This window comes from Alternaria rosae (assembly GCF_020736505.1).
Source record: "Alternaria rosae strain MPI-PUGE-AT-0040 chromosome Unknown BKA58scaffold_4, whole genome shotgun sequence".
Lineage (NCBI taxonomy): Eukaryota > Fungi > Ascomycota > Dothideomycetes > Pleosporales > Pleosporaceae > Alternaria > Alternaria rosae.
The window spans coordinates 290,925-317,510 of record NW_025763573.1 but is presented as its reverse complement, the minus strand read 5'-3'; the positions used below and the strand labels follow the sequence as shown (position 1 = coordinate 317,510).

General features: G+C 52.1%; 10 protein-coding genes and 1 non-coding gene across 11 annotated transcripts; 4 read left to right on the top strand and 7 right to left on the bottom strand.

Moving 5' to 3' along the window:
- The first annotated feature begins 2,444 nt into the window (after positions 1–2,444).
- On the top strand, positions 2,445–4,305 carry BKA58DRAFT_141090 (general substrate transporter). Its single transcript, XM_046164595.1, has 2 exons — positions 2,445–2,652; positions 2,702–4,305. Exons 1-2 carry the CDS (start codon positions 2,568–2,570, stop codon positions 4,288–4,290), a joined length of 1,674 nt encoding a protein of 557 aa, XP_046025805.1. The 5' UTR covers positions 2,445–2,567; the 3' UTR covers positions 4,291–4,305.
- A 425-nt stretch (positions 4,306–4,730) lies between these two features.
- BKA58DRAFT_468038 (uncharacterized protein) lies at positions 4,731–7,170 on the bottom strand (the record flags this gene model as incomplete). Its single annotated transcript, XM_046175087.1, has 1 exon — positions 4,731–7,170. The coding sequence occupies one exon, from the start codon at positions 7,168–7,170 to the stop codon at positions 4,864–4,866; it is 2,307 nt and encodes a 768-aa protein (XP_046025804.1). The 3' UTR covers positions 4,731–4,863.
- A 1,204-nt stretch (positions 7,171–8,374) lies between these two features.
- On the bottom strand, positions 8,375–8,459 carry BKA58DRAFT_t33. The gene has a single exon. It is a non-coding gene; the product is annotated as a tRNA-Asp (tRNA).
- A 1,189-nt stretch (positions 8,460–9,648) lies between these two features.
- BKA58DRAFT_400482 (uncharacterized protein) lies at positions 9,649–10,068 on the bottom strand (the record flags this gene model as incomplete). Its single annotated transcript, XM_046171595.1, has 1 exon — positions 9,649–10,068. The coding sequence occupies one exon, from the start codon at positions 10,066–10,068 to the stop codon at positions 9,649–9,651; it is 420 nt and encodes a 139-aa protein (XP_046025803.1).
- A 406-nt stretch (positions 10,069–10,474) lies between these two features.
- BKA58DRAFT_141035 (uncharacterized protein) lies at positions 10,475–11,711 on the top strand. Its single transcript, XM_046164593.1, has 3 exons — positions 10,475–10,726; positions 10,786–10,950; positions 11,001–11,711. The coding sequence occupies exons 1-3, from the start codon at positions 10,608–10,610 to the stop codon at positions 11,653–11,655; spliced, it is 939 nt and encodes a 312-aa protein (XP_046025802.1). The 5' UTR covers positions 10,475–10,607; the 3' UTR covers positions 11,656–11,711.
- A 681-nt stretch (positions 11,712–12,392) lies between these two features.
- Positions 12,393–14,574, bottom strand: BKA58DRAFT_141042 (P-loop containing nucleoside triphosphate hydrolase protein). The gene is made up of 4 exons (XM_046164594.1): positions 14,407–14,574; positions 14,170–14,352; positions 13,043–13,720; positions 12,393–12,975 (listed from the first exon to the last, which is right to left on the bottom strand). Exons 1-4 carry the CDS (start codon positions 14,467–14,469, stop codon positions 12,832–12,834), a joined length of 1,068 nt encoding a protein of 355 aa, XP_046025801.1. The 5' UTR covers positions 14,470–14,574; the 3' UTR covers positions 12,393–12,831.
- A 467-nt stretch (positions 14,575–15,041) lies between these two features.
- BKA58DRAFT_381579 (oxidoreductase-like protein) lies at positions 15,042–16,721 on the bottom strand. Its single transcript, XM_046170023.1, has 2 exons — positions 16,468–16,721; positions 15,042–16,404 (listed from the first exon to the last, which is right to left on the bottom strand). The coding sequence occupies exons 1-2, from the start codon at positions 16,502–16,504 to the stop codon at positions 15,536–15,538; spliced, it is 906 nt and encodes a 301-aa protein (XP_046025800.1). The 5' UTR covers positions 16,505–16,721; the 3' UTR covers positions 15,042–15,535.
- A 13-nt stretch (positions 16,722–16,734) lies between these two features.
- On the bottom strand, positions 16,735–18,713 carry BKA58DRAFT_140997 (uncharacterized protein). Its single transcript, XM_046164592.1, has 2 exons — positions 18,409–18,713; positions 16,735–18,355 (listed from the first exon to the last, which is right to left on the bottom strand). The coding sequence occupies exons 1-2, from the start codon at positions 18,512–18,514 to the stop codon at positions 16,791–16,793; spliced, it is 1,671 nt and encodes a 556-aa protein (XP_046025799.1). The 5' UTR covers positions 18,515–18,713; the 3' UTR covers positions 16,735–16,790.
- Positions 18,714–20,317: 1,604 nt separating this feature from the next.
- On the top strand, positions 20,318–21,266 carry BKA58DRAFT_400478 (uncharacterized protein; the record flags this gene model as incomplete). The annotated part of the gene is made up of 3 exons (XM_046171594.1): positions 20,318–20,633; positions 20,853–20,993; positions 21,043–21,266. The coding sequence occupies 3 exons, from the start codon at positions 20,318–20,320 to the stop codon at positions 21,264–21,266; spliced, it is 681 nt and encodes a 226-aa protein (XP_046025798.1).
- A 501-nt stretch (positions 21,267–21,767) lies between these two features.
- On the bottom strand, positions 21,768–23,455 carry BKA58DRAFT_140950 (potassium channel regulatory factor). The gene is made up of 2 exons (XM_046164588.1): positions 22,194–23,455; positions 21,768–22,137 (listed from the first exon to the last, which is right to left on the bottom strand). Exon 1 carries the CDS (start codon positions 23,312–23,314, stop codon positions 22,226–22,228), a length of 1,089 nt encoding a protein of 362 aa, XP_046025797.1. The 5' UTR covers positions 23,315–23,455; the 3' UTR covers positions 21,768–22,137; positions 22,194–22,225.
- A 10-nt stretch (positions 23,456–23,465) lies between these two features.
- BKA58DRAFT_140944 (Sin3 associated polypeptide p18-domain-containing protein) lies at positions 23,466–24,669 on the top strand. The gene is made up of 3 exons (XM_046164587.1): positions 23,466–23,698; positions 23,759–24,601; positions 24,656–24,669. Exons 1-2 carry the CDS (start codon positions 23,616–23,618, stop codon positions 24,474–24,476), a joined length of 801 nt encoding a protein of 266 aa, XP_046025796.1. The 5' UTR covers positions 23,466–23,615; the 3' UTR covers positions 24,477–24,601; positions 24,656–24,669.
- The last annotated feature ends 1,917 nt before the right edge of the window (positions 24,670–26,586 follow it).

Below are 26,586 nucleotides of genomic sequence, written 5' to 3'. Positions count from 1 at the left end.
GATGTCGACATAGTGGCACAACATTGCTATGCCGACAATCCTGCAGTCAATTCAATACCTAGGCAGCTGAGGTATAGAAAAAAACAATTACAGTACGTTCTAAACTGAAGGCACGATGTGCTGGTCATTGTGCACTGTTGCGCAGCCGTGGTCTTATCGCACCTGCCTAAGGTTTCCTTTCACTCTATCGCGCCTACTTCTCGGCCATCATTTCCCCACGGCATAATATTAACACGTGCTTCATCGCCTAACTGCCACTTACAAACATCTCGCCATCTTATTCGCTGCCAACACACCGATATTTTCTCATCACCCCAGATCTAACTTTCAGTCACACTCTCCCCACAACTTAGACCCAGATAACCGCACTGGACCCCTCAGGCGTCCAGTCACAAAGACATGCGCACCTCGTACCCCGGGTCTCATTTCTCCGCACGGCTTGAATCAGTTGCTGTGTATCCAAGACGTATAAATGGGTCTTGTCCCCAACATTGGCGTCTTGGTCCGCCTTGGTTGATACCCACAATGAGCTCGTAAGTGCGTGCTTTCCACTCCATATACTTTCCAAGGCGGCTAATCAGTTTAGAGGCGTATGTCAGCGTCCGTATCCACCCGACGATTCAGTACTTCCGCCGCGGACATACGCACACGATGTCTGGATGTGTTGAACGAAAGCCAATGTCTGTTGAGGGCGACCTAGCCGGCAACGGAGATTGCCGTGCACGAAACATCTACTGATGTGGTGTTACTGTCAATCACCGACACTTGGATCTGGTGGCTTCGACGGCAGCCGTTTGTATACACGACGCATGAGAGGAAGGATTAGACCCACTGGTATCGCCGACCAGCCGATAAATCTCGCCCGCTGTGGACCAGAAGGATGCCCGCATGATCCTCAGATTTATCGCAGCGCTTGTAGGAAGACGACTTGACTTCGATGATGCATTGGAAGGATACGATGTAGCAGGAGTCTTGCTCTATTGACGTCTAGGTCAAGCACTTGGGCGTCCTTTGGCACAATCGCTTGCGCTGTTCACAAGCACTTGGTGAAGGCATGGCAAGCTTGGTCTTCACTAATCATCTCACACGCGCCTCGTGTGTGTGTGGAGACCCCAAGTCAAAGCGCCTGCGTTCGCACCGATAACCCTCGGAGCCCCGACCGGGGCTGGTGGACGTATCACACCTCTAGACCTGTCTATTTCTTCGCATCGCATGACAAGATGCACTGCGAATGCAAAGCTCTGTGGAGAAGAGCAACTCCGGTGGTCTGGGCTTTCGTCAAAACGAAGGGTCCATCCAAAGCGCTTGGAGATATCATGCTTGCCGTTGTGGATTTGACGATTCAGCTGCTGCCACTACGGCAGAAGACCTCTCTGCTGGACTTTGGGGTACGCAGCCAAGAGTCGGATCATTGTCCTACGACCCATCAGAGGCTCCGACAACCAGGACACGTATCCGCGCCAGAGCGACCGAAGAAACGACCTATTCTCACGCCTGCGCATCGTTAGCCCTACCAAAATATCCTGCAGGCGCCATATTCATGTCCGATAGTGTAGTTCACACGGCAGATGCATTGGAAGGACGGGATACCATTTGGGGTAGTCACAAGGCGGGCGCTACTGCAAAAGGCTGAAGGAGTTGGAGCCGCATCGCTTGTGTCGACACACCGCCGCGAGACGAGGTCTCGTCCATGAGCCTAACCTCAGAAGCCGATACCCTGCTCCGAAGGCTCTCCTCGGTCACAATTCTGCCGGCGAACGGTCTCGTCGCGAGGCAGCGTCAGGATAGCGTAGTAATTTATCCCGCGTGCGAGATTTTCCCGGGATGGTACCAGCCAATAGCGCGGCATGCATTTACGGCATCTCCCCGGCCGCTACGAGGAGCTTGACAAGCTTCTCTTCCTCGACTGACAGCTAACGTGGGAGACCAAGAGAAATCCGGGACATGAGAGCGTTTGGGGGATAATGCGGGGTTCCCATCGTATGGTGGCCAGGTTCTTGACTCGTCCTTAGCTCGGCCCCAAGCTCCACAAGACGCACAAGCAAGGAAGCTTTCTCCGCCTAAGCCTGCCAACCTTTCCGCCTCCTTACTGGGCATGTAACCTACGTGCAGATGGCGCTGCCGTAAGAGCCACGAGAGGCGACGGTGTCGCCGCTTGATCGGTAATTGATCAGACGATCAGCGGTCCGCTTACTGTGCGAAGTCTAGTCCCAACGCCTGCAATGGCCGACGAGACGGGTCAACCTATTGAACGTTGGGAAAACCACAGTTGGGAAGGTCATCCGGCACTCCTTGCTTGGAGGACCGACGCCGACCGCTACTGGCGATGGACAAACGTGGAGTAGAGGGTTCCGGGGTTGACTCTGGGGTCTCATGGATGGTGTGATTTAGCAGGCCTTGCATCTAGGATCTCCGCATCTCGTACCCCACCATCAGTTCAAGTATAAGAGGCACATGCGCCTTTGTACAATTGAACCGTCACTGCTTTTCCTCCCTGTCCGACAGACGTAGGTTCCGCAGCTCAATCACGACCTTACTCCGATCTTCATCGACAAATATCGCCCATCATGGTCGTTTGGAACCCATGGAAGGAGAACTTAAAGCACACTCCCAAGGAGAGCCTTAATTGGCGTCTCTGGTATGGTGTATTCGGTAGGTTATCTCACCCCCCGTGAGACTACACCCAACTAACTCGTCGTAGTTTTCGGTCTCATGGGCGCTGCTCGTGGTATCGACGAAGGCCTCATCGGTACTACAGCCGAACTCGACCCTTTCAAACGCAAGTTCGGACTCGAAGAAAACGGCACCAAGAGCGAGCACGAGATCGCAGAGCTCCTATCGAACATCACATCCATGGTGCAGATGGGTTCCATCTTGGGTTCCCTGATTGCCTTCTTCATCACCGACAAGATTGGTCGTCTCTGGGCTACTCGCCAACTTTGCATTGTCTGGGTTATCGGTATCGTCATCTTCCTCACCAGCTCTATCACTGGTTCTGTTGGACAAATCTACGCCGGCCGCTTCATTGCTGGTATCGGTATCGGACAGACTACTGTCGTCGCACCTACCTACCTGGCTGAGACTGCGCCTAGGGCCATTCGTGGTCTCTGTGTCTGCGCTTTTGCTGGATCAGTCTACATCGGTATCATGCTTGCCTACTTCGCATCTTGGGGTTCCTCCATCCATATCTCGTCTGCCACCGACGCTCAATGGCTCGTACCCAACAGCATGCACATCATGTTCGCTGGTCTCATCTTCACCCTCTCTTGGTTCGCCAAGGAAAGTTCTCGTTGGTTGATCAAGGTCGGCCGCCACGAGGAGGCGCTCGATAACCTCGCACAACTCCGCAACCTTCCCGCCGATCACCCCTACGTCACCTCGGAGGTTATGGACATCAACGACCAGCTCAACCGTGAGCGCGAAGCCACTATGGGTACAAGTTGGCTTGGACCCATCCGTGAGCTATTCTCCAGCAAGGCCAACCTCTACCGCCTTCAGCTTTCAGTCTTGTCGCAGTTGCTATCGCAGTGGTCGGGAGCCAACTCCATCACAATCTACGCGCCCAAGTACTTTGAAATGATGGGCACGAGCGGTCAACAAGAGAAACTCTTTGCCACAGCCATCTTCGGTGTTGTCAAATTCATCAGTTCCATGCTCTGCGCCTTCTTTTTGATCGACTTCCTCGGCCGCAAGCGCTCTCTCGCCACCGGTATCACACTCCAGCTCCTATCCATGCTCTACATGGCTATCTTCCTACTCATCGACACCGGTGTTGCCGACGGCGTACCCCAGAGCTCTAGCCAAAAGCACGCTGCCATGGGCGCCATTGTTATGATCTACTTCTCCGGTTTCGGCTGGGCGCTAGGATGGAACTCGATCCAGTACCTCATCAACTCCGAGATCTACCCTCTTCGTCTCCGTGCTCTTGGTGGTTCCATCGCCATGACATTCCACTTTGTCAACCAGTACGGTAACTCCAAGGCTGTACCTCTCATGTTCATCTCCATGACTCACGGAGGCACCATGCTGTTCTTCTCTTGCGTCACGGCCGTTGGTCTGGTCTGGGTATACTTCTTCCTGCCCGAGACCTCTGGAAAGTCGCTCGAATCTCTCGACGAGATGTTCAACCTTCCTTGGCACCTTATCGGTCGCAAGGGTGCCGAGCTTACAAAGGGATCTGGCGGCATGGCTGAGATCATGGATGAGTCGGGTGAGAAGGCTGTTACGTACCAGATGGAGAGCGCTGGTGGTGCTGAGCAGCAGACCCACCGCGTGGAGCAGAAGGTTTAAGCTACAGGATTAGAAGTAGGAAATACTAGTCTATAGCATCGCACACATATATAGTGTTGCTGGATGTATATGAATGAATTTATGAACATCAAGAAAGTCTGCCTCAAGTACGTGCATGTCTCATGATCTCGTGATACACGTATAAAGAGAACATACCATATGTATGAGTACATTGCTTTCACTCAATCTCCATCATGGGTATCGAGTCTCAGTTTTAAATCGGTTGCTATGTTTCTGAAATGAATGCTAGCATAGATCCAAAATCCACCAGCCTCTCAAAATAGTCAAGTCAGTACCCAGAGTAGGGAGCGATAAGCCAACTCAAACCCGGCGCCAGGTGAGTCAAAGCCTAAAGCTCGACCGATGTGGAAGCCTTGCTTCGGTATCCTAGAGTGATGATAGTAATGTGTCCAGCAATCCCAAGAACGCCGTATCCAACTCCGCGCTAAACCATGATAATATGTCAAAAATAACAACAATGACAACTCCCCATGAATAACTTTCCGGAAAGAATGAAAACCACAAGCCAAACAGATCATGCGTTTTTCATCGAACACATCTGCAACTCCACACCTAAGCTCCGCCAGCCAGAGAAGATCGTCTCGAGCACCTCCCCTGCAGACTGCCGTCCCCTTCAGACGTCTCCTCCGCAAGCCACAGAGCGACCTCCAGTTCCGGCGAAATCACCTGACCCCTAGCCGCCTTCCTAAAAACCTTCATCACCTCTCCCACAACCGTCACTTCATCCTCGATGAAAGTGATTTGACGCAGGAACACGTATAGCGAAGTACTACCCAACTTGATCTTACGCTGGATCTTGGGCTTGTCTAGAGCGTAGATTGTGTGACCAGCTAGGGAAGCGAAAGCCTCGCAGATGTCGTCCTTGGTGGTCGTGCCGTCCCACAATTCGAAGTCGAGCGTGTTTATGAAGGTCTCTAGAGATATACCTCCCAGGAAGGTGGTGCGCGCCTTTTCGGCTTTGCGGCGGATGGACGCTGAGGAGTGGGCTGAGGAGCGGCTGGAGGTTCTGAAGGACTTGAAGGTGTCGGATTCGGAGGATGAGTCGTTACGGTCGGAGATGGGAGGGGTGGTGGTTAGGGCGGAGTCGGGGATGATTACGGTTTGCTCGACGGTGTTGGCTTTGACGTGTTGTAACTTGTCCTTGATTTCGGTGGCAGTGGCCGTAGAAAGAACAGTTTGCCAGAACCCCTGGATAGGAGTTGCAATGACGATGGACGGCTCGTCGCGAGTAGCATCGTCTGTACTGAGCTCCTCAATAGCGGAGGCGGGACCCTCGGTGACCATAGGCCCCATGTTGAGTATCGGTGAACCGACAGCATCAGGCTCAGTAATGGAGGGCTCAATGGACTTCTTGACCTTCCTAGATTTCTTATCCTTGTGCTGTTGCTCGAGAACCGAAAACTCGAGTGGCGCTACATGCTTAGCCACAAGGTTGTTGTGAAGGTTGCGAGTCTCTTTGGTCTCCCCAGGACCATTGGGCTTGCAGAGAAGAGAGTCGATGAAGTCAGGATCTTTCTTCTCGGTAGCGACAGAATTCTTCTTGTCAATTTTATTAGCCTTCTGCTCGGTATTTGAAGTCTTCTGCTGCTTAAGCGCTGTAACCGGCAGCGAGAGGGAAGCGATGTGAAGTGTAACGGGCTTCTCGTGGAGATGACGGGACTTCTTGGTCAAGCCAGAGCCATTGGGCCTCCCAAGAAGTGTCGCGACGTATGTGGATTCTTCTCCTATGACAACGGGCTCGACAGGATCCATCGCAGTCATGGCAGAGTCGGGTTCGGGAAGCTTCTGAACCAAGTCGGAGTCAACTGTAGCCACCTTCTTAGATGCCTCAGTTGTCTTGATGACTTTCTTTCCAGCCTTGGTAAGCTTCTGCTGCTTGACTTCAGCAACCGGTAGTACGACAGGAAAAACATGCATGGCGATCAATGCAGGCTCTTCATCGCGGGATAGGCGCGGCGGGTAAAGAGTCGAGTTTGTCATCGACAGGATCGCCAAAGGGCTGCACGGTGACTTCCCAGAAACTTTGTCCTTGATCAGCTCGGACGAATTGTCGACTGCCTCAGCCAAAGTTTCAGACATTGAAGCTTCCTCATCCGCATCATCCATCGGAGTAGTCATACAGATGTGGGGCAGTGCAGTAATACCTGCAGCTTGGATAGAATCGCCGCGGTCTTCCGGCTCAGTGACCTGGTTAGGAGAAGCAGTCTCTCGGAGTAGCTGAGGGACATCTTCGTCCGAAGCAGTACCAGATCCGGTGGCCTTATCTGAGTCCATATCGTCGTCAGAGTGGGCAATCCCGGGCGCATCGGAGGACTGGAAAATAGGTTCAGTGACGCTGTCGGCCATACGCTGCACAATACCGTCGTCGTGGTTGTGGGCGGCACAAGACTCATTCACGGAATGATTGGTATGAATGATGCATTCAACGACGCCGTCGACAACGCGCTGCTCGACGATGTCGCTGTAGCTGTAGCTTAGCCGCACAACTCGCAGAGGGGCAAGACGCTTCTCTTCAGCGCTAGTCCTTATCTTTTCCACAGTGACCTCGTTGTCGTGATTGCGATTGGCAGGAGGCGGAAGCGGCTTTCGGTTCTTTTTTACAGGTCGTCTTGATGGTCGGCTAGGCTGGGCCTTGAGGATTGCGTTCTTGCCTTTGGATGCCAACTCTTGCGCGGCCTTCGTATGAGCCACCTCGGCCTTCCGCCTCTGGACAGCGACCTTTTCAATGCGCTTGGCCTCGTTCTCGGCGGCCATCTTCTGGAGAGCTTCCTGTTTGGCGGGATCAACAGAAGTGTTGGTGTTGGTACTGTCAACGGCGACGGCACCAGATACATCAGGGGTGGTGTTAGTAGCAGACATCTTGTTAACTGCGTGAATGGTTGAGAGTTTTCGGCTTTATTCTTATGCGGCTGACTACGGTTGAGTTCGGGCAAGCTTGTGAACGAAGGTATCTGAAACAAGTGAGTATGTAGTTGAAGAATGTAGGTTGAGTGTGAAACAAACCAGTTGAGCCGTAGGGGTGGGAATGTAGGTGATGCTCAGATCCACCGGTACGAAAGTGGAGAAGAGAGCTGGTGTAGTGAGAGTTCCTCGCCAAAAGGGGGCGTTTATATGGGATAGGCGTGCAAAACTTCGCTAATAGCTCAGACCAGGCGTGAATGGAGCTCTTGCTTGAGGTACTGACACAAAGCTAGACCGTGACCCGACCATGCGTTAATGAAACCACAGACGACAGGTCTTAGCTTTCACTGACAAAGCGATGACCAGCTGTAGGATGGTGGACTTGTCCGTATTCGCCACGTACTTTTGAACAAGGCGGTGCCTCATCTTGTCTATCTGCGCTGGGAGCTATGTAGAGACTATCCAACTGTGAGTTAGACTCTTATGGCTGAGTCTCATAGAATCCGCATCATCTTGCGCGCGCCTGCGTCTGGCATGGTCAACACCGTGTTTAATTCCGGTAGCTGTGATTCACCTGCGGTGGATGTGAGACTCATATCGGTCCAGAACCAGAGCGGACCCGCAATGCTATTACTTCATCAAGCGCCAGAGAGAAACGAAAACTGCATGGTATCGAAGACATGTCATGGATTGTTTGGCACTTCGAACTGCGTGTCGGGTGTGTGACCAGAGGTCCGTCCAGCAAGACCTACGAAGCCCCCAAAACGCTTCTCCGCGTCCGACCGTGACAAGAATAGTGTTCGGGTGGATTTGCGTAGGTCGATGCGCGAACGAGATGATGACATATGGAGACAATCGCGTCAAGAAGCTGCCTATATGCAGTGGCATTCGCCAGCATGGCGCAGCAAAATGTGGCATGCTGGGTCACGTTGTGTCTGCTGCAGAAGTACTCTCAGCTCTGATGACATCTTTAGGTAGCACTGTTGATGTTTAGAAAAAATACCACGCGGCCGTCGCGTTGCAATGACCGGCATGATGGGTAGTTGTAGTGGTGAAGGTTTAGAAGTGGCGGGCCACGGACACCGACTCTTACCCTAATTGCCCCCAAGCCCTACCCTATGATCCATACGACGGCATAAGCAAAAATATCAAAAACAATGAGCTCTCCAGCGGGGAATTGAACCCCGGTCTCCCGCGAGTTGCCTTTAGGTGACAAGCGGAAATACTGACCACTATACTACTGAAGATTGATCAACCAGATGGTTGAGTAGGTGGATCGATAAAAAACTAGTGGGCAATATGAATTATATCCTTATACAATACACGCGACTCTTAGCGCTACGAGAGCATCTGGTGAAGGAACCAGAAAAGACGATATGGTTTTCACCTGGAGGTGGGGCATGATCCGGCCCGGTGGCACCTGCATTCCCAGCCCCAAATCCTCGGCTCTCACGAACCGTGACAAACACCTACAAACATCATAAAGGCGACCGGGTTGATAACCGCTACCTGCTTCAGTCATCACGTCTTGATCATACAGAGTGTTCCTCGGGATGTCCGAAACCAGTGCAAATGTCTTTTCCCCTGCAGGCGAAGCGCCGACGGGTCGCATAGAGGAGACCCCGGGAGAAGCGATCCCGAATTTTCAGGCAGCAAGATCGTAGAATGAGCCACACGGAATGGGGTTGTGAGATAAGATGCGGTGTGGTTCTACCGATGACACGCGTGTGCGAGGCACTTGAAGCTGCCCCTGCAGCTTGAACCAGGTGCGCGAATCAGCATCGCGAATGATACCGCATACTGTCTTTTACGCGTATTTGCATCGTAGGAAACGGACCTCCTGAGAGCGCGCCGTAATTGCGTGAATCTAAGCTGAGATATGGAAGATGCAATGTCTCCTCGTCGCACGATACACATGCGGATCTATTGAACCTGCCCAGGTGAGGAGGTGAGCGCGCACAAGACGTTTGCTAAGACAAGCAGTGTTGACGCCCATTCGCGCATGTCCGTCACCACTGTTCGGGTATCGTGGAGGCTGAACCGTCGGCTCATGCCGTATCCTATCGGCATAGAACAGCATTCTCGTGGCTTATGATGTTGTACTATGCCACGATGTAGCGCTGGGTTACTACGTGCGCGAGGCTATGCAATGGGCTTTAGGCCTGAAGATGCCATGTGCCCGACGTATGTGGATCTCTGAAATTCGTGAGGGAGAGCCCTGTGATCTAATAGAATCCAGACGCGATGCGCTTCTACTGAAGATCGGTAGTCTGACGCTGTGCCATTCGACGTGTTCTATTGTAGGCGGAACCGCGCAAACACACCAACTCCAGGCAGACTGCCCGTGCCACAACGCCGACTCATACACTCGCAACACCATGACAAAAGGTCAATGATGAGGTCGCAACATTTCCCATTGCGATAGGAGCGACGACGTCATGTCTGACCGGCAACAGTCTCTACCGGAGAGCGCAGAGTCGCTAGCGCTGCAACAGAAAGGAAAGTGAACGATAGAGGCAGGCAAATCGGAGAAGAAGCGGTGGCCCACAGAGTAAGCTGCACTACCCAAGGTGCGGCGCGGTCAGCGAGATTGAGTAGACATGGGCAGAAAGCTTGGCTGGGAATTGGTGGTGACGCGTTCTGGAATCTGGGGTCGCCCTGGGCAGGCGGGAGAGACAAAGAGAAGCGGAGTAGTGGGCGCTGGATGCCTTGATTCATGGTGTTGTTGGAGCGTCGGAAGATGTCGCGATAGTCGCGTTGAGAGGTCCAGCCGCTGATCAACAAGCAAGTCTTTATTGCGATGCCAAACACTGTGCATTGAAGATGCTCACTGCCATCTGGATCTACGGGGGGCATGTCGGCAGGGGTGCTGCAATGCTCAGCAGGACGTCGAGTGGCTGAGCGGGCATGCAGGCGTCCTCCGCCTCAGCGAAGTACGAGCACGTTGGCGCCCTCTTCTCCCACCGCCCGTTTAGCCCACGTCTTCGCTCGCTACTGCTTTGCTTTTATTCCTACTCAATAAGTACGGACGGCATCTTGTTCTGGTCGCTCGTTGTTGTTTTTCCCACCAGCTGGAAACCATTGCGCCGTGCACCTGCCGCTTCGCCCCGGCTATCCACCTGCACCTAACGGACCGAAGCGATCTGCACCGCGTCAGGCTGAATAGAAGAGAGCCAGGCGCCAGTGAGCCTCATATCGCATTCCGAGTATCGACAATAGTCAGACTCGACGCTTGCCACAGTCACTCGTTTTTTTCATTCACGCTCTTCTGCTCTGCATGCCGACGTCTTCTTGGTTGCTCGCTCCCACTGCGCGAGAGTCATAGCAAAGACGCCAGGCACTACCCGAGTCGCGAACCAGGCACCCCGCCGCGCAAGGCGCGAACCACCGACTCAATGCGCTCTAGCAACAAGAGCTATCACAACATCAGCGAGTCGGGCCATGAGAAGAGAGAGGGCACGCCGTGGTATTGGCGCCTCATAGCCCTCGCTGCGTCATGGATGATACTGGGAGGGTGAGTGTTTGCGATGCGTCTCGAGGCGGTTCAGACAAAAGCATGCTAATGCCTCGCAGCTATCTCATACTGCCCGGCCTCTACAGAAAAGACTACGAGCTCAAGTTCAGCAGAGCAGTCCTATCTGTCTTTGTTGTCGCGCTCCTTACAGCCGGCTACTCATTCACGGCACTACTCTGCTTCGCCTGTCGCAATGAGCGCTTCCAAGCCGACGGCGTCTTCCTGTAAGGCCTCCATGCCTCCACCATCGACGGAATGCTAATCATAAATGCAGTCCCGCACTCACGTCTTCCGCGCTCGGCCTTATCTCGATAGCCTACAACTTCGTATCCTCGCCCAACTATCACTGGGGCAATGCCGCCATAAGCGGCACCGTCATCAGCGCCGCAGGAACCATCCTCTACAGTTCCCTCCTCCTCTGGACGTATCGCCGAATAGTCAAGTCCAAACGACAAACCGACACACGCCAAAACCTCTGGTCCGACCAAAACTACTACAACAACTTCATCCCAAACATGTACCCGACCGCCATGCGCTCGCCCTCCCAGCCACCCGCCGCCCTGTACTCCGAAGACGACCGCGTGAACCAGCAAATGGCACTCCTTCTCGCCAAAGGAGACCCGCGACCCAGCCCCGACGCCAACAGCACATTCAGGATAGATCTGCCCGTAGACAGAGAACAACAGGCAAGGCATCTGCGCAGCCAGGAGTTGGTGGGTACGCCCGCACAAACACACGGCGACTGGGGCCGCGACCGATCAGACAGCCGACCGGATAGCCTCAGCGAACAACAAGCATGGACACAATGGCAAGGCCGCGGACGAAGTGAGAATCGCCCATCCAGTACAGAGGGACGAGGCAGTCACTCGAGAAACCTCAGCCGAGAAGAGCGGAGGCGTGAGATTGAGCTTGGTCAAATACGCGTATGATCATCTGTTCCACCCAGCTTTCCCTTCTACATGTTTCGTTCTCACGCAAGACTACGCATTCTCTACGCACATGGATAAGCGTCGGTGTTCCGGGCTCGGCGCTTTTGGAGTTTTATCGCGGTTGATACCTTTGTGTATTTTTGTCATTGTACCGGGGCAATTCGGGAGGACGATGTGCATGTTGCATGGTTGCTTTGGGCATATTATGGCGGAGTAGATTCTTTGTGTTTGTGTTGTTACTATCTGGTGGAATCAATATTACTACGACGTGTTTGGTCGTTATCACATCTGCTTCCATATCATAGTACTCCAGCCACTGCACTATTCGTCACCACTTCTGCGACCATGGCACCACTCGCCTCCCTCGGCTACATGTCTTCATGGCCCCATGACACCTCAATGCTGAGCCGAGGTCCTATACCTCGGGCCTCGTCTACACATACAAAGAGACCCTCATTACTTTGAAACACCAAGTTTTCTTCCCCGAACCCTATTGTCGGGTAGTCGTCACGACAGGGGCGGCCACATCTGCAACCATCAGGAGACTTATCAACAGTCCCGTCCCAGAATCACATTCTTGGGGCCGCCGTTTCTGTAACCTTCAGGAGATAACCGGGAAATTGCAATGTATACGCGGGGCGGCCGACTCAGCAACCTTCGGAATATCTGTCACATTTTCCTCTTCTTTTGTTTGCCTCATTACACAAACGATTTGACTCTAGTCCTTGCGCGGCTTTCTCCGAGATACGCCGTGTGTTGATTTGATGGCGGAGGGACTCACCGCAGCATCATTTTGCCATTTGATAGGTAGATATTGTGGCGTCTTCTAGATGCAAGATGTAAGTAAGCGTAAGCACGTATCCTGTATGCAGGGTGGGCGGGTCAGCTGACGTTCAAGCGAGCGCGTAGTAAAGTTGGCTGACACCTCGAGGCGAGCATGGACATGAATGTTAATGTTTGTGGCGGTGTAGTGCTCGGGAAGACAACGAGGGGCACATAACTTCTCACTAGGCGTCTCGCATGAAGACAGCGGTTTGGTGGTAGTTGTTTTGCCAAAGAAAATTGTTATCGCTATTTTGCCCTGCTGTATGCTTCTGGGTCTATCATCTGCTATCATCTATGGTAATGATCCGAGACTTTGAAATATGCGTTGTGTCCGCGCTTTCCAGCAATTCTCTATAGCTTGATAGCAAACTGCTTAAGGTACTCGTAATGCTCAACATTAGCGGCAACAGTATCCCGGATCTGCTTCGCGCCCTCTTCGCCGTACTTCTCCTTCCACTCGGCGAAAAGCTGTTCGTCACTCTTGGGTTCCTTCTTCTACTCATTGTTAGCAAAGACATCCTTTTCCAGTCGTTCTGCTATCATAAAAACCGCCAAAACTTACGTGTGTGCGTTCCCTCAGACGATCGCTGTCTAGAGCATCCTCATGGAAACCCTTCCACTTCTCGAACGCCTCCTTGGCCTTGTCCTGGTCTTTCTCTGTGTTCCATACGAGCATGTTTGGGTCCCATTCAATTCCTGTAGTCTTGCAGAATGCCTCAATCATGCCGGATGGGTTGTCTAGCAGATCATCTGCGTCGATAACGCAGATCTCTACGCCGCCGGTGTGACCGTTTGCCTGGTCGTTCGCGTCAACCTCCTTCTGACCAGCGAACTTGGGACCGATTTGTCCCTCAGAGCGCAGGTAGTCGAAAAAGCGTCGGAGCTCGTCGTATCCGGCTTCATCCTCACGGAAGTTGTAGAAGCCCGTCAATTTGTCGAGCGGAGGGATAGTGCAGCGGTAGTAAGATGGGATGGAGAATTTCGGGTGACGGATGAGGAAGGTGAAGTGGTAGGTTGCCAACAAGTCCTTGGGGATAACGGTCGGGTTGTTGGGCTCGCCTTTGGTGTCGTATGGGTAGGGAGGCTTGGAAGGATCGCTACGAGTGGTGACAGGCGAGAGTTCGGTGGTGTTTGTTCCTACGCCACGGCGGTAGTTGGACAGAGATGGTGCGATAGTCGCGGGCTTGCCAACGGGAGGAATCCAGTATTGGGCCATGTCTTTGATGAAGGCGCGCTTGCCCTGTAAGAGGTGAGTATGAATTTCTTCTACAAGGCCACATATTGCGCCTCGGATAACTTCGTCGGATGGGCTGTCGTAAGGCTGAAGTCAAGGCAATAAGAGTTGGTGGGGGCGGAATGCTTCGGCGGTATTCCGGGCATGCGAAAGACCACATTCCTGAGGTTTTCAAGCCGAGGGATCATTTTGGGCTCATTGAAGTTGGTGCGCTCGCTTTGAAATGCCGAGATATTGTGTAAGATGGGCTCGAAAGAACGTGTGGGATGGTTGCAGTAGGGGCGGGGTGGATTGAGATCTGACTGGCGGGTGGATGGCTGAGACACACAACACGCAATAGCGGCCAAGATGACGAGATCGCGAATATAAGATATCGATTGGATGTGTAGGAACGGAAAAGTGAGGGGAAACGGTATGAAGCTGAGCAGAAACATGAAAAGCATTAGTGAACGAACCTCGGAGTTCTCTCTCGCAATGCGATCAAAGATCGTCCTATATGTGCTGTCCTCGTAACCAGACTCTTTCCTGGCCTTGGGGTCATTCTCATAACGCTCAGCAAGGCGCTCAGGTCCAAAGTAGTAGGCATCGCCGAAAGGCTCGTGAACACATTGCAGTGTGTCGTGACGGGTCATGAACACCTAGAAGACTGTCAGAACCCGGGATTGGGCGAGATACGGCGAAGCCAAGCATACCCGCTCAAAGGCTGTCGAGCAGGCCCTCGGATGAGTAGCCACAAAGATAGGCTTGCTCGTCATCGTCGCGGCTTCTCGACTCTGGTAGGATCTATATTCCAAGTATCCTAGGGGAGGATTGACTGAAATGACCAGTCGGTGGTGTTGGTGAAGGAGAAGTCCAGATATATTCCAAGCTGAACAGCGCGCACCTACCGCGAAAAGTAAGAGGGGCACTAGCAGATTCTTATACCTCAGACCCAGACAGAAACTGCCGCCGATCAACGATTGCTAGATGGAAACCCACAATTGCTGTTCGTTGAGCAGCAATCCCTACCGGCAACACGGATTAACAGGTACTAGCGGACCCAACCATGCAGTGTTGGCAGCTTCAATCAAAGGGTCCGGATGGACGCCTCACATGGGCGGCAGTCACAACCGCGAACGTGGCGTGAGGCCAATGCAGGTAATGCGGTTGCCCTGTCCCGACGCCAGGGTGGAATTGGCCAAAAGGGTTCGTATGGTGTTTTCTAGCAGCATGCATGATGTCACTGGCGGGATTGGTGGACGGAAGGTGTCGTGGTGGGGAGTGCCGTGCCCCTCACTAGCATGGCTAAGCCCGAGGTGCCGACGGTTCCTCGCCAAACTCCATCCCTTTTCAGTGCCGTTTGCGCCTCGCGCGCCATATCGTTGGATGACATTATTGCGCACTCTTAGGCCTATCTCTCTGACGACTCTAAGCCACAGCTATTCATGCAGCTAAAAGCACGACATATAGTGGCTGCATTTCGCAATCTGTTAATGCCTGTGCCAAACAAAACCCCCTGACACCGCGGCTTGCTACGTTGTGCCGCTTTGTACGTAGTAATTTATTCGAATGTTGCTGCTATACTCGTTAGGCGCTTTTTTAGATGTTCAATAGAGGAGAGGAAGGTACAATCAAAATTTCCATCTTTTTCGCGGTCCCACACCTTGGTTCGCTGTACCTACCTTGCCAGTATCAGGCCGTTGGACCTTTGCCACATTTTATGATGACGGACTACAAGAGCAGGGAATTTTGCTGTATAGGGAATACCCAATCTGTCGCATTTTCACTTCGACAGACAATAGAAGGAACAGTTCTGCGACCGAATGCGCCCAAGTCTTGCCATCACGCTCCAACAGCCAACCTCATCTTCAACAAATCCTTCTCGACAACCTCCTCCTTCTTCCCGCTCAACTCCTCCATATCCCAACACGCACTAACATACCTCCCACCCAGCCACTCCCTCCTCTGCGCCCCCAACCACATCAACGTATCTCCAGCCAGCTCCGGCGTATCAACCAACCACTCATGCATATGTCCCGGCATGCCCAGCGCCAACTCTGTCTGTATGCCTCCCGGATGCACGGCCATAGCCAGCATATCATCCTTACCCTCCCCGTGGTCATTGTCGATGAACTCAGTCAATCGGAGTGAAGCCAATTTGGCGGGCCCGTACGAAGAGCTCTGCGGAACAACCATGACGGCGCCGATGGAGGTTATATTGATGATGATCTTGGAGCCGGCGAGGAGGTGCGGCCAGAATGCGCGGGTTACGAGGTAGGTTCCTTTTACGCTGGTTTCGTAGTCGCGCCACCATTCTTCTGGGTCGGTGTCTGGGATGCCGGCGAAGGAGGCGAGACTTCCGGCGTTGTTGATCAAGACGTCGAGTCGGCCGTCAAAGTTTTCAATGACGAGCTTAGCAGCAGCATCTACGCTGTCTTTACTGGTAACATCGAGGTCTAGTGCTAGAACTTGCGGCTCTGAGCGACCTGCGGATTTGGCTGCGGCTTGGACGTCTTTGACCACGGTGGAGAGGTCGGATCGTGCGCCTAGGGCTATGCATGAGGCACCTGCTTTCGCGTAACTCAGAGCTGTGGCACGGCCGACGCCTTTTGAGGCACCCGTGATCAAGACATGCTTTCCTTGGAGATTGAAGTTGGATGGAGAGATGTATGAGTAAGTATCGTGACGATCTGTGGCGACAAAATTGAGACCTAGTGTATGTGTATTAGACGGTTGTTGGCAGAGGAAGTGGCAGGTGAGTGAGCGTTTATTACCATTGGAGGCACGGCTTTCGCCAAAGTCTTTGGACATGATGGGTTTTGCTGAGTTCAGAAGTGATACGAAGCAGCAAGCGTAAAAATATACGTTGAATTCTCGAGAAAGACTGCTTGCAGAGGCAGCGTATATAGTAATGCAGAACTGGATGTTGTATGACGTAACCTAGACCCACACTTGGTATGGCACAGGATGCACACTAGCATCACGGCGGTATGCAAGGAGTTACCGGAAATAGTCGTTCGGCAGTTGTCATGAAAAGAACGCGTTGTATGAATGTGAAATGAAATTCGTGAATTAGTTGAGTCTATACCCCATGCACTTACTTGCTCAACGCTAGTATCCTTTCAACAGCCCTCTCCGCCGCGATCATGACACCCATAACAGGGTTCGTGGTCAGAGGCGGCACGATACTTGCATCGATGACGAACAAGTTCTGCATCCCAATCACCTTCGTGTCCGTATCGATACAAGCCTCCATCCTGCAACTACTGCTCCAATGTTGCACGTTGCCAAGCGTGAACGCACTCGGCGTGGTCAAATAAGTCGTGATCTGCTCGATCGTCGAGTTCTTTGCAACATTCAGCGGGTTGAGTGTAGCTGGCAGAGCTTGGAAGATGTTGTAGACGAACGTCGCAATAGCGGTCGCATCGCGGGGGTCGGCGTAGAAGTTCGATGAAGGAAGAGCGATACCTCTGGCATCAAGGTTTACACGGCCGACAGATCTGAGACCAGAAGTGCCGTAGACGTTGAGTGTGATAGTTCCGTTCTGCGTGAGACCCATCGCTCCGGCAGAGTCAATGGTACCCTGGCAGCCCACTACATCATCTCCTTGCTGGATGTAATCCCAGAACGCGCTTGTTTGCGAAGCGAATGTGTAAGGACCAGAGCGCTCGTTGAGGTACAGGTCGATGTCGGATTGAGGCGGGTTGGAGTAGTCGTAAGTATACGATGCAATCTCATCTGATTGCAGCTCGATGAAGGTGTTTGGGTTATCGAAGACACCGTTGCCAACAGCGGTGTTGTTGATCCAGTCTTGGGAGGGAACAGTCACATGACCGTTCTTCGAGAGGTTTGCCAAGGTTGCTGCCTCACCAATGCCAGACCACATCAGCAACTGAGGGCTGAGGAGAGCACCGGCCGAAGAGATGACCATGCCGCCTTCTTTGATGCAGATGCTTGACGGATTTTCTGCACCGTTGGTTTGAACGTCGACGCCAGTGGCTACGCCGCCCTCTCGACGAACACGCAGGACTTTAGTGCCGGTTTGGAAGGCAAAATTGGAGCGAGCCAGGGCCGACTGTAGGTATGTCTTGACTGGACCACTCCTTTGCCCGTTCTCGTAATACCAAATCGGGTGGCCAAACACCTTGGTCTTGTTGTGGTTCTCAATGCCATCATTTAGGCCAACCTCTGCGAAACCCGCGCCATCAACGAGCCATTGCTTTGCAGCATCGTAACCGCTCTGCAAGTATCGCTTGCTGTCTCTTGAGGGGCTGTCTGTGTTTGGTTGTTTCGCTCTGACTTTGTTGATTGCGCATTGCATGTCGTCGTTCTTCCAGCCCTGCGGGAAATAGCGATTCCAATCGCTCGCGGGTGGCTGGAAGAACAGTCCAGCGTTGATTGCGGAGTTGCCGCCGACAGTGCATCCCTGAAACGCGTTGACGACGTCAGATGCGCATGTCAAGTTGCCCTCACGGGTTTCCGAGAAGATGGACTTGTACAGTCCTGGAACGTCGACACGGCTGAGCTCAGTCCCGTTTAGCCATTCTGGGCGAGCACGACCGCCGGTCACGTAGTACGAGGGACCGCCTTGCTCCAAGAGTAACGTCTTCTTGCCAGCCTCGCTCATGCGGTCCGCTGTAACGATACCCGCTGGACCAGAACCTGAAGAGTGTCAGTTTCGATGCCAGATGTTGGATGCAGATGTTCGATCTTACCAACGATGATGACATCCCATTCACCACCAGCGCATTGCTCTGCCGCAGCATAGCTCGCGAACGCAGCGACAGGCAACAAGACCTTCCACATATGAGCTGCTACCATGATGTCTTCTCTTTGATTCCGGAGGTGTTAATTGTCCTATGTTGCGAGGCTATGGCTGCTACAGCAACAAGGCCGAAGGCTGACTTTAAGCATTTCATCTCACCCCCAGCTCCTAGCAAACAAGCTTACCCTAGCCGCCAGCTCTAAAGCACGGTGATGTACAAGTACCACCATCCTAAGCAAATTTGCAGCGTGAAGCTGGATCCGACATCACCGAACACGAAGGGGTATGACGCCGTTTACGGGGTGGAGCGTGCGCAGGCCTAAACCATCGCCCAGACGCGGGCGCTTTCCCTCTTCGCATGCACTATGAGGGCATAGATCGCGCGCCGGCGATGGCTGTGGAAGCTTAAGAATCATCGCTCCGACGGATTGGGTGCATGGCGGTCGCTGCGTAGTTATTCTGGGACATGTGGGCGGGCTGAAGGTGTGGCGATTTCCGCATCGTGAGGGGTTCGGCCTGTCAGGAAGGAGCCCGACTTTAGCGGAAGGTGCGGCTGAATGTGTGACTTTGCGTCAGCGATCCAGTTTATGAATTCCGTGTTTTCTTCTTTCAATTCTCCTACGACTCGCATTGAGATGACGGAATTGCGTGAGAAGCTTGGAAAGCTTGTCATGCCATCAAATGCAGTTAGGCCGTTCGGCCCGCTCGGAAGGATTCATTGTGGGCCATTGTTGCGGGCTACCGGCACGTAATCAGCATTCTAAATAATCAGTATCAAGTTGATGGTCACCCAGGGATGTCAAGGCGTATACATATGCGGAGTTGAACCTTGGGATATTTTCTCGGTCGCCATGCGCAGGGCAACGACGAAACGAGTATGTATATTGTTGAGAAACCAATGCAGTCATGAATGCGTGCTGATCGAAAGATTGGTAGCCGCTGTTGGCCGTTTCACGTTGCATGTTGGGTAACTAAAAGCTTTGTACCGTTGGTCGTATGGAGACAACGCATTGTCTGTAGATGGGCTTCAGATGGGCACCACTTATGAATGGTACTCATGACTTGGACGGTAACAGACTCCAAGTCGGCTCCAGTGCAGCATTGCCCAAGCCTGCATATTATTCGACTTCGCACAGATTCCAATGGGTGACGTGAAAGCATTCTAATCATCAATCTAAGTCTTCAGGATATCAGAATGTCGGAGCTATCACTGAGATATGTGCCGCCAGTGCGACTACTCACACGCGTATCGTGACAGCGAGATGTCTTGTGACTAGTGTCTATTGCTGGATGACCATCACCACTCTAGCGGTCTAGCGACAACGGTTTTGACATATGACTGGGCAAGCTTTGTTGAGAAAGCTGCACTCGCAGACGATTATTATCTAGGTATTTCGAACCCCATGGCTAATCTGGTCGTACTCTTTAGATACTGATAAGTTCCCGACCCAGTATCGGCATGAAGATGATGACCGAAAACGTTCTTTTTCCTTGCCTGGGCAGCGCAGCGATATGGTTTCGAGCATGAAATGGCGAACTAGCTGCGTAGGTACTCTTCGTTACAGTGCTATGAAACCACGATTGCTGACGACTCATACAGTAATCAAGAGTGAGTCTCAGAAGCATTGTTGGCGATATGAGTCTGCTTGTACGGCAATGAATACTCAGGGAGCTGAAGAAAGACTCTAGGGTTGAAGTCATGGTCTTGATGTGACCAAGTTACCACCGTGAGTCTTCTTTCTAACATCAGTGTATGACTCTATTATGTCGTGTACAAAAGCCGTACAGCACCGTAACTCAAGTATATCTACCATTGCAATCAGCTACACATTTTCTACAAGGCTCAGACTACTACCATCATGATCCAGTGCCTCGAAATTAAGATCAACCATCGTCATGCAAGCATCTCCATCAGGAAACCAAACCAAACTGCCGGGAGAGTGCAGCCGGAGCCGGAGCCTGACACGTACTACAACGCAGAAGAAGTCCCATCTCCAGGCTTTGTCGAGAAAGAGGCTACGCCGCTTACTAAAGAAGAAATGAACAAATTGAGGAGTATGGTGCAGCAGATTGGGCCCGATAATCCCCTTTACGAGGACGCCCCAAAGTTCTACTCAAGGACGAGACAACTAGTCATCATTCGAACAAATACGAACACAAGGAGGCAGAAGAAAAGTACATAGTATAGGGTAAGTATAAGATTGAAGAGTATCGTGAGACCTTGGGACGCTGCTGATTACGGGACAATAATGTTGGCAATAATGTGGCCACGCGGTCATAAATACCAGCCTCAGCTCGTGGTAAAGGGCGATAAGTATAAGGAAAACAGCTATTATGCATACGTACGACAAGACGATAAAAGCAACATGCTATGACATCCTATACATAGTAAAGTTAGAACAAGAGAAGCAGCTTTTCAGACACTCCTTTGGGACCTTTACCGAGCGTACGATAAAGGGTTCGTGGCTGGAGCAGATGCGGATAAATACAATCTCCAAGCAGATCATTATAGAAATCAGCTTAACGAGATAAGTCGTAAGTAAAGCAGGTGAAAAATTCTTAGCTCAAGTCTAATATCTACTAGGAGATGTCAAAAAGAAGCTGTTGCTGTCCGAAGGCGACTTTGAAATAACTGTTGAGGCTGCTGGTACGGGTCCTTCACGCAGATACCGAGCCGTCGTAAAAAACAAGAGTTACCCGCTGAAAACCCACCATGTCGAAAGCGAGAGTGAAGCATTGGACCAGATGCTGAATAAGACAATCGGCGACGCGCTAAAGGAGCGCAGAAAATGCCTCTACTCCGTTTAAAGTGCAAAGGGGTACGATGGAATCCATGTGAGAGGGACAAATTGTAGATGCCGCGGGCGGTATCATGGTATTTATTCAGGGGCTTATAACTTTCCTCCATATACACACAGTCATTATCGAAGAGGTCTCACTATTTCTTTATCAATGATAGAAGAACCTATAGCAGCGGCAACTTACCAACTCAGTGGTTGGTGATACTTTCTTTTACCTCTGGCACAATAGAGTAGCCCAGCGATCTGTCCATACCTATGATGACATCTATACTTTGCGTTCTCAATGTATCGGGAGTATGCGTTACTGTAATCATACGCAGTCATTAGTATTGTAGATCGGACTACTCTCCCAGACATAACCTCAGATGAGATCGGTCACACAATACAACGATGGAGACCCATCGCTTGAGTCAGCAAGCATATATCCAAGAACCCAACTTCGTAACAGAACCCCAAAGCATCACGAAGTTATAGCACGAAACTCTTCGGAACGCCACAGAGGAAGTAATCGTGGCCAACACCAAACCAATCTCGAATGTTAAGCTGGTGAGCACGTTCCCAAAGTCCAAGCGGCTGAACCGATATCCACTGAGACCAAAGGAACGGATGATCTGATCAAGGACGAGACAAAAGACAAGTACGTAAGCACCTCTTCCTTACGAGCATCATCTTTCTCGTTTCAACCCATCCAGATCAAGCATTCTTTACTGTGTAAACGGAAGCGAAGCGACAACAAAGACGCTGAGTGGGAGGGCGCCGTATGAAAAGTACACAACAGAAACAGGACAACGCCACGTTCGTCAGGAAGTGGAAAAGTTTAAGTCCGACAGCGAACCGTTAAAGGAGCTGAATGAGAGCGTCGCTGCGGAGATCAAGATCTGTGACGATATCATCATGGTGTAAAGTAATGAGATGTAACCGGTGTTTCAATTACCTACAAATAGTCAATTATCCATCCCAGCACATTTAGCCCATAAGCTGCAGCTGATCCGTTGGCGGCCATCTCGTCTGCGCAAAGCTCAAACATCGCTTGATACTCTGCAGATACTTCCGTGTCATCTCGTCACTCATAATATGCGCCGCGTTCTTATCGCTCTCATGCAGCTTTTCTCGCGCGCTTCTCTCGTGGATACCCACCATGGTAACACCAATGGGCCACGCCGCCTTGCCAATACTAAGACGTAGATAACCATCATTCGCGTCGACGTATCTTCGCTCCTGTGCAGCGTGCACAATCTCTACAACGGGCTCGACGATACTGTCTGGAAGATCGAACTTCTCCAGCTTCTTGAACAGTGGTCGCATGTTCTCGCGCGCTTGTACCATAGCGGCGTAGGCTTGTTTCCCTTGGTAGCTCTCTTTGACCTCGGGGTCTCGACGTAGGAGTGTGAGGTCCCATTCTTTCAGAACCATGGTGAAATAGCTCGCCAGCTGTCTGAACAGGAATTCGCGACCCTCCTTGTCCTTGGGTACTTGGGGGCTGACCTTCATGTCTTTCTCAGGCACGAGTTGTAGTGTTGTGGGTATCGGACCGTCCGTCATGATGGCTGCTAGGCTGTCTGCGCCGACGCGCTTCTTGTATCGCTTCAGGCGTTGTTTGTGTGTCTCGCCGAATAGCCGCGCTGGCTCATCGAGGGCTCTTAGCTTTGCGACGAGCTCTTCGTCCTCGATATCTTCGTCTTCTGGGACCGGTGTGCCGTCTCCTTCGCCTTCCTTCGTCTTGGGCGGAAGATCAGGAAGACCTAGCCGCTTTCGCCGCTGTCTCTCTTCTGCCTCTTCCTCTTCTTCCCTTATGCGTCTTGATTCCTCGGCCATGCGCATTCGCTTTTCCCGGCGTTCGGCTTCCCTCTCGGCTTCATCTTCTTCGGCCTTGCGCTTCTTCTCGAAACGTTCCCGCCGTGCCTTCTCCGCGGCTTCTTGCTCAGCGACGTATGCGGCTTGCCGTTGCGCTTCGATTTCGCTGCGCTTGAGATACTTTTTCTCCGTCGGTTCGGCTGGTGAGGCTGGGTCTTTTCCCTTCTTGATGTGTGCGGACATCAACTTTGCGAAGTCCATGTTGGCGACTGCGATGTTCGGGGTCTGAAGCAAGTCAAGGTGTCGAGGATGGGTCAGTGTTGGTTGCGACCTGGAGACTCACCTGCGCTGCAGGGGACGTGCCGAGGAATGGCGCTAGTGGGGAGCTCTCCGCGTCCCGGTCGCGTTGCTTCTCCCCCAAACTTTCCAACCACTTTCACATCTTGCGCCTGACGTCACCTGCTCACGACTTTCCTAGCGAGCTGTCGCTACGCCCCTGCGAATTTCGAAACATCTTAATACATCGGTTAGCCAAATTGTTCGCAAGGCTGCATACCTCACAATGGCTGCTCCCGCGAAGATTGACCGTCAAACAACGACGCCCTTCCTGTTGCGCCTCTTCTTCAAGCAGAACTCGTTCCATAGGTGTGAATTTCTCATACTTTTACACTTATACAAAGCAAACATAGTACTAATAGCTCAAAGGCTAGATGAGTTTGACCCAACACTACCACGTCTCCCAACCAACGTCCAAATCTACACATGGCAGAGCTGTAGTCTGCGCGAGCTATGCACACTGCTCCTCAGCGCAGTACCAACGTTACTACCGCAACCGTACGCTGGATCACGCATCGCATTTCGACTCGTATACCCAGACATACAAAGCTCCAATCGGCCAGGCGCGCCAGGGCGATTCATATCACGCGATATAGGCTCCGTCATTGTAGGCGCGCGACCGAGGGACGAGGACATTGATATGGAAGGCGTCGAGGGAGGAAGTGTCACAGAAGCTCTCAAGCAGCTTGACGGCGACGCAGACAAGACACTGGCGGATGTCAGGTTTATGATAGGCGACTATGTGGCATGCGCTATACTCCCCCCGCTACCCGACGGTAGTGTGCCAGCCGCACCTCCGCCACTCTCTGGACCGGGTAGAGGACCGCCTTCAGGACCGTACGGCGGACGACCGCGCGAGAACGGCTTCGGTGGACGGGGAGACTATGGCGGCTTCGGCAGAGGTGGCAGGGGTGGTGGAAGCAGATTCGACGATCGAAGATTAAGTGGAGGGGGCGTACCGTTTGGTGAATGGAGGAGAGGCGAAGCTCCACCAGATCGAGAGCTAGGCTTTGGAAGAGGGGGCAGAGGGGGACGAGGAGGTGGAGATGACTGGCGCGATCGAGGCAGAGGACGGGGACGATGGTAGTACAAACCTCCGACTATGAGTTCATGACGCAGTTGCGGAGACTCATAGAAGGCTCTGGGGCCGCACGAGCTGCGGGCGCTCCCAAGCCAATAGCCGTGCGAAACATACAGTCATTGTTCGAAACAGTGAGTCAATATATATGTTCGCTAGACTCAAAGCTGACATCGATGGCGAGGAAGATACCACTATTTGCAGAATACACCCGCTCCATGTCATTCGACTGTGACCAGCCTCAAGCTCGCGACAGCACTCAACGACTTTTTGATTGCTAGCGATACCGGCGTATGAAACACTGAAGCATACATGTACGTGTATCCTTGATTCTCCGCCAGATGTCCTCCGAAAACTTCTCGCTCTCTTTTGGTATCACATCACGGAGGGTGGTAGCTTCTTGTGTACAACCGGCTCTTTGTCAATTCTCCCCTACTCCACGCTCTCAGCCATCGTCTTCCCCTGTAAGTGCAATTCTCGTAAGAGACCTTCGAATGCTTTCAACACTGACTCCGCAGCAGGGCCTTTCCAGCGCACCTGTTTTGCACGCACATTGAGCACTTGCGCCGCTATATGACTACACTCTCGTTAACATGAGCTCATATTGTGGGAGGCTTTGGGTCATCGCGTGCTCCCAAGATGCGATGTCGCGAACGATATCTGTTGGTCTAGGAGTCAACTCAGGCTGTATTGAGCAGTATCCGCGCTGAGGAAAGCTCACCTCGTAACTGTTCCTTGATTCCCTGTCCTATCCCAGGAATTTCCGCCTCCAATGTTTGCCGCATCGGTCGCTTCGTGTCGTGTTCACTATGAACACTCCGTGCTCAGGGTACGTCTCTTGCTCCCGAGCGGCGCTGTGTTTCTTGCTCTCTCCGCTCAAAGGTATTAAAGGTCCGCTGACCATGCGACCAGGTTCTGTAGGGCTTCGTTGTGTGGGTAGAGGCATTATGCGTAAGCTTAAGGAAGCGTATGCGATGTGTGTGCTGCACTAGAAATTCCAAAGAACTCGTGGCTTCGGCAGGTCGATGAACCGTTATTGAAGAAGTGCATGTTGCACTCGATCGCGACTAACTGCGTGGGTGACAGTCGTGAGAACACTCATCCAATTTTCATGTGACTGGCATTCCATGAATGTGACATCAAGTGGGAGTGTTGAACGTTTGATGGTACTTCCTCACCCGTCATCAAGCACCCTGCAGAGCAACGGAGTCATGCTCGTGACGACAGTCAGAGTCAAGACGCAGGTACTATCACTTCCGGGTCACAGATGTCACGTCCTTGTTTGGCTCAATCATCTTCACAATAGCGTTGCGGCGAGAGGGTTCACGACGATATAGGCTTCATCTCCAACATTGAAGTACGCCTGGTTCACTTACTTCAACAATGACACGTCGATGATCTCGATCGAAAGCAGATCCAGTATTCATCGGCACTGGAATAAGATGCCACCAGAAGTTGATATGGTCACTTCATGGTCAGTGTGTGCACTTGTCTTCGTCTCTTCCTTCATACGTGTATGTTAGAGCCATTAGAGTCTTACGTTTTCACTCCCGTCAGCCGACGACAACGTCTCAGTTGCCCACAATAAGTATTGCTTCGGAAGCTGTTGCATTAAACGTTGAGTTTTTCGATGTCTGAGTAGCTAGCTCAAATCCATCGTAAGAGTTTACAGCATGTTGAATCCCATAGTTTGTTGTCATCTAGTACAATGTATACATCTAGGGTATCGAACAGTTGTGCGGAAATTTTAGAAAGAGCACCTTCATTGTACTGGCAAAGAAACGGACTGCAACCTCTTCCAATTAACAAGTGGGAGACTAAGTCACAAATGCATGGATGCCAGACAACGGAATGCAGACACTGGTGTAGTTATTTACACGCACCGTACATCATCCCCTATAAATATCAGATCATGCATTCGTTCAAGGTTGCGCATCTGGTGATAGCGGTTGCGTAAATTCGGAAGCGTTGCTGGTATGTCGCGGTAGCTAGAGCTGCCTAGTTAGCTTCACTCGCGAAGTGGGGCGTTATCCTGTTTAGCTACGGGACGCCCTGAACACGTGACTTGATCCCCGATAAATAACCATCCATGGAACTGCTCTTCTGCGTCACTTGCCCC

Coding starts and splice junctions, on each gene's coding strand:
- BKA58DRAFT_140950 (XM_046164588.1), bottom strand. CDS start 23,314: ATGGACTTCGCAAAGTTGATGTCCGCACACATCAAGAAGGGAAAAGAC.
- BKA58DRAFT_140944 (XM_046164587.1), top strand. CDS start 23,616: ATGGCTGCTCCCGCGAAGATTGACCGTCAAACAACGACGCCCTTCCTG. Junction 23,699..23,758: donor AAGCAGAACTCGTTCCATAG/GTGTGAATTTCT, acceptor AATAGCTCAAAG/GCTAGATGAGTTTGACCCAA.
- BKA58DRAFT_140997 (XM_046164592.1), bottom strand. CDS start 18,514: ATGGTAGCAGCTCATATGTGGAAGGTCTTGTTGCCTGTCGCTGCGTTC. Junction 18,356..18,408: donor ATGGGATGTCATCATCGTTG/GTAAGATCGAAC, acceptor GACACTCTTCAG/GTTCTGGTCCAGCGGGTATC.
- BKA58DRAFT_141090 (XM_046164595.1), top strand. CDS start 2,568: ATGGTCGTTTGGAACCCATGGAAGGAGAACTTAAAGCACACTCCCAAG. Junction 2,653..2,701: donor TCTCTGGTATGGTGTATTCG/GTAGGTTATCTC, acceptor AACTCGTCGTAG/TTTTCGGTCTCATGGGCGCT.
- BKA58DRAFT_141035 (XM_046164593.1), top strand. CDS start 10,608: ATGCGCTCTAGCAACAAGAGCTATCACAACATCAGCGAGTCGGGCCAT. Junction 10,727..10,785: donor TCATGGATGATACTGGGAGG/GTGAGTGTTTGC, acceptor AATGCCTCGCAG/CTATCTCATACTGCCCGGCC. Junction 10,951..11,000: donor CAAGCCGACGGCGTCTTCCT/GTAAGGCCTCCA, acceptor TCATAAATGCAG/TCCCGCACTCACGTCTTCCG.
- BKA58DRAFT_381579 (XM_046170023.1), bottom strand. CDS start 16,504: ATGTCCAAAGACTTTGGCGAAAGCCGTGCCTCCAATG. Junction 16,405..16,467: donor CGAAAGCCGTGCCTCCAATG/GTAATAAACGCT, acceptor CACATACACTAG/GTCTCAATTTTGTCGCCACA.
- BKA58DRAFT_141042 (XM_046164594.1), bottom strand. CDS start 14,469: ATGACGAGCAAGCCTATCTTTGTGGCTACTCATCCGAGGGCCTGCTCG. Junction 14,353..14,406: donor GCTCGACAGCCTTTGAGCGG/GTATGCTTGGCT, acceptor ACAGTCTTCTAG/GTGTTCATGACCCGTCACGA. Junction 12,976..13,042: donor GTCTGAGGGAACGCACACAC/GTAAGTTTTGGC, acceptor AACAATGAGTAG/AAGAAGGAACCCAAGAGTGA.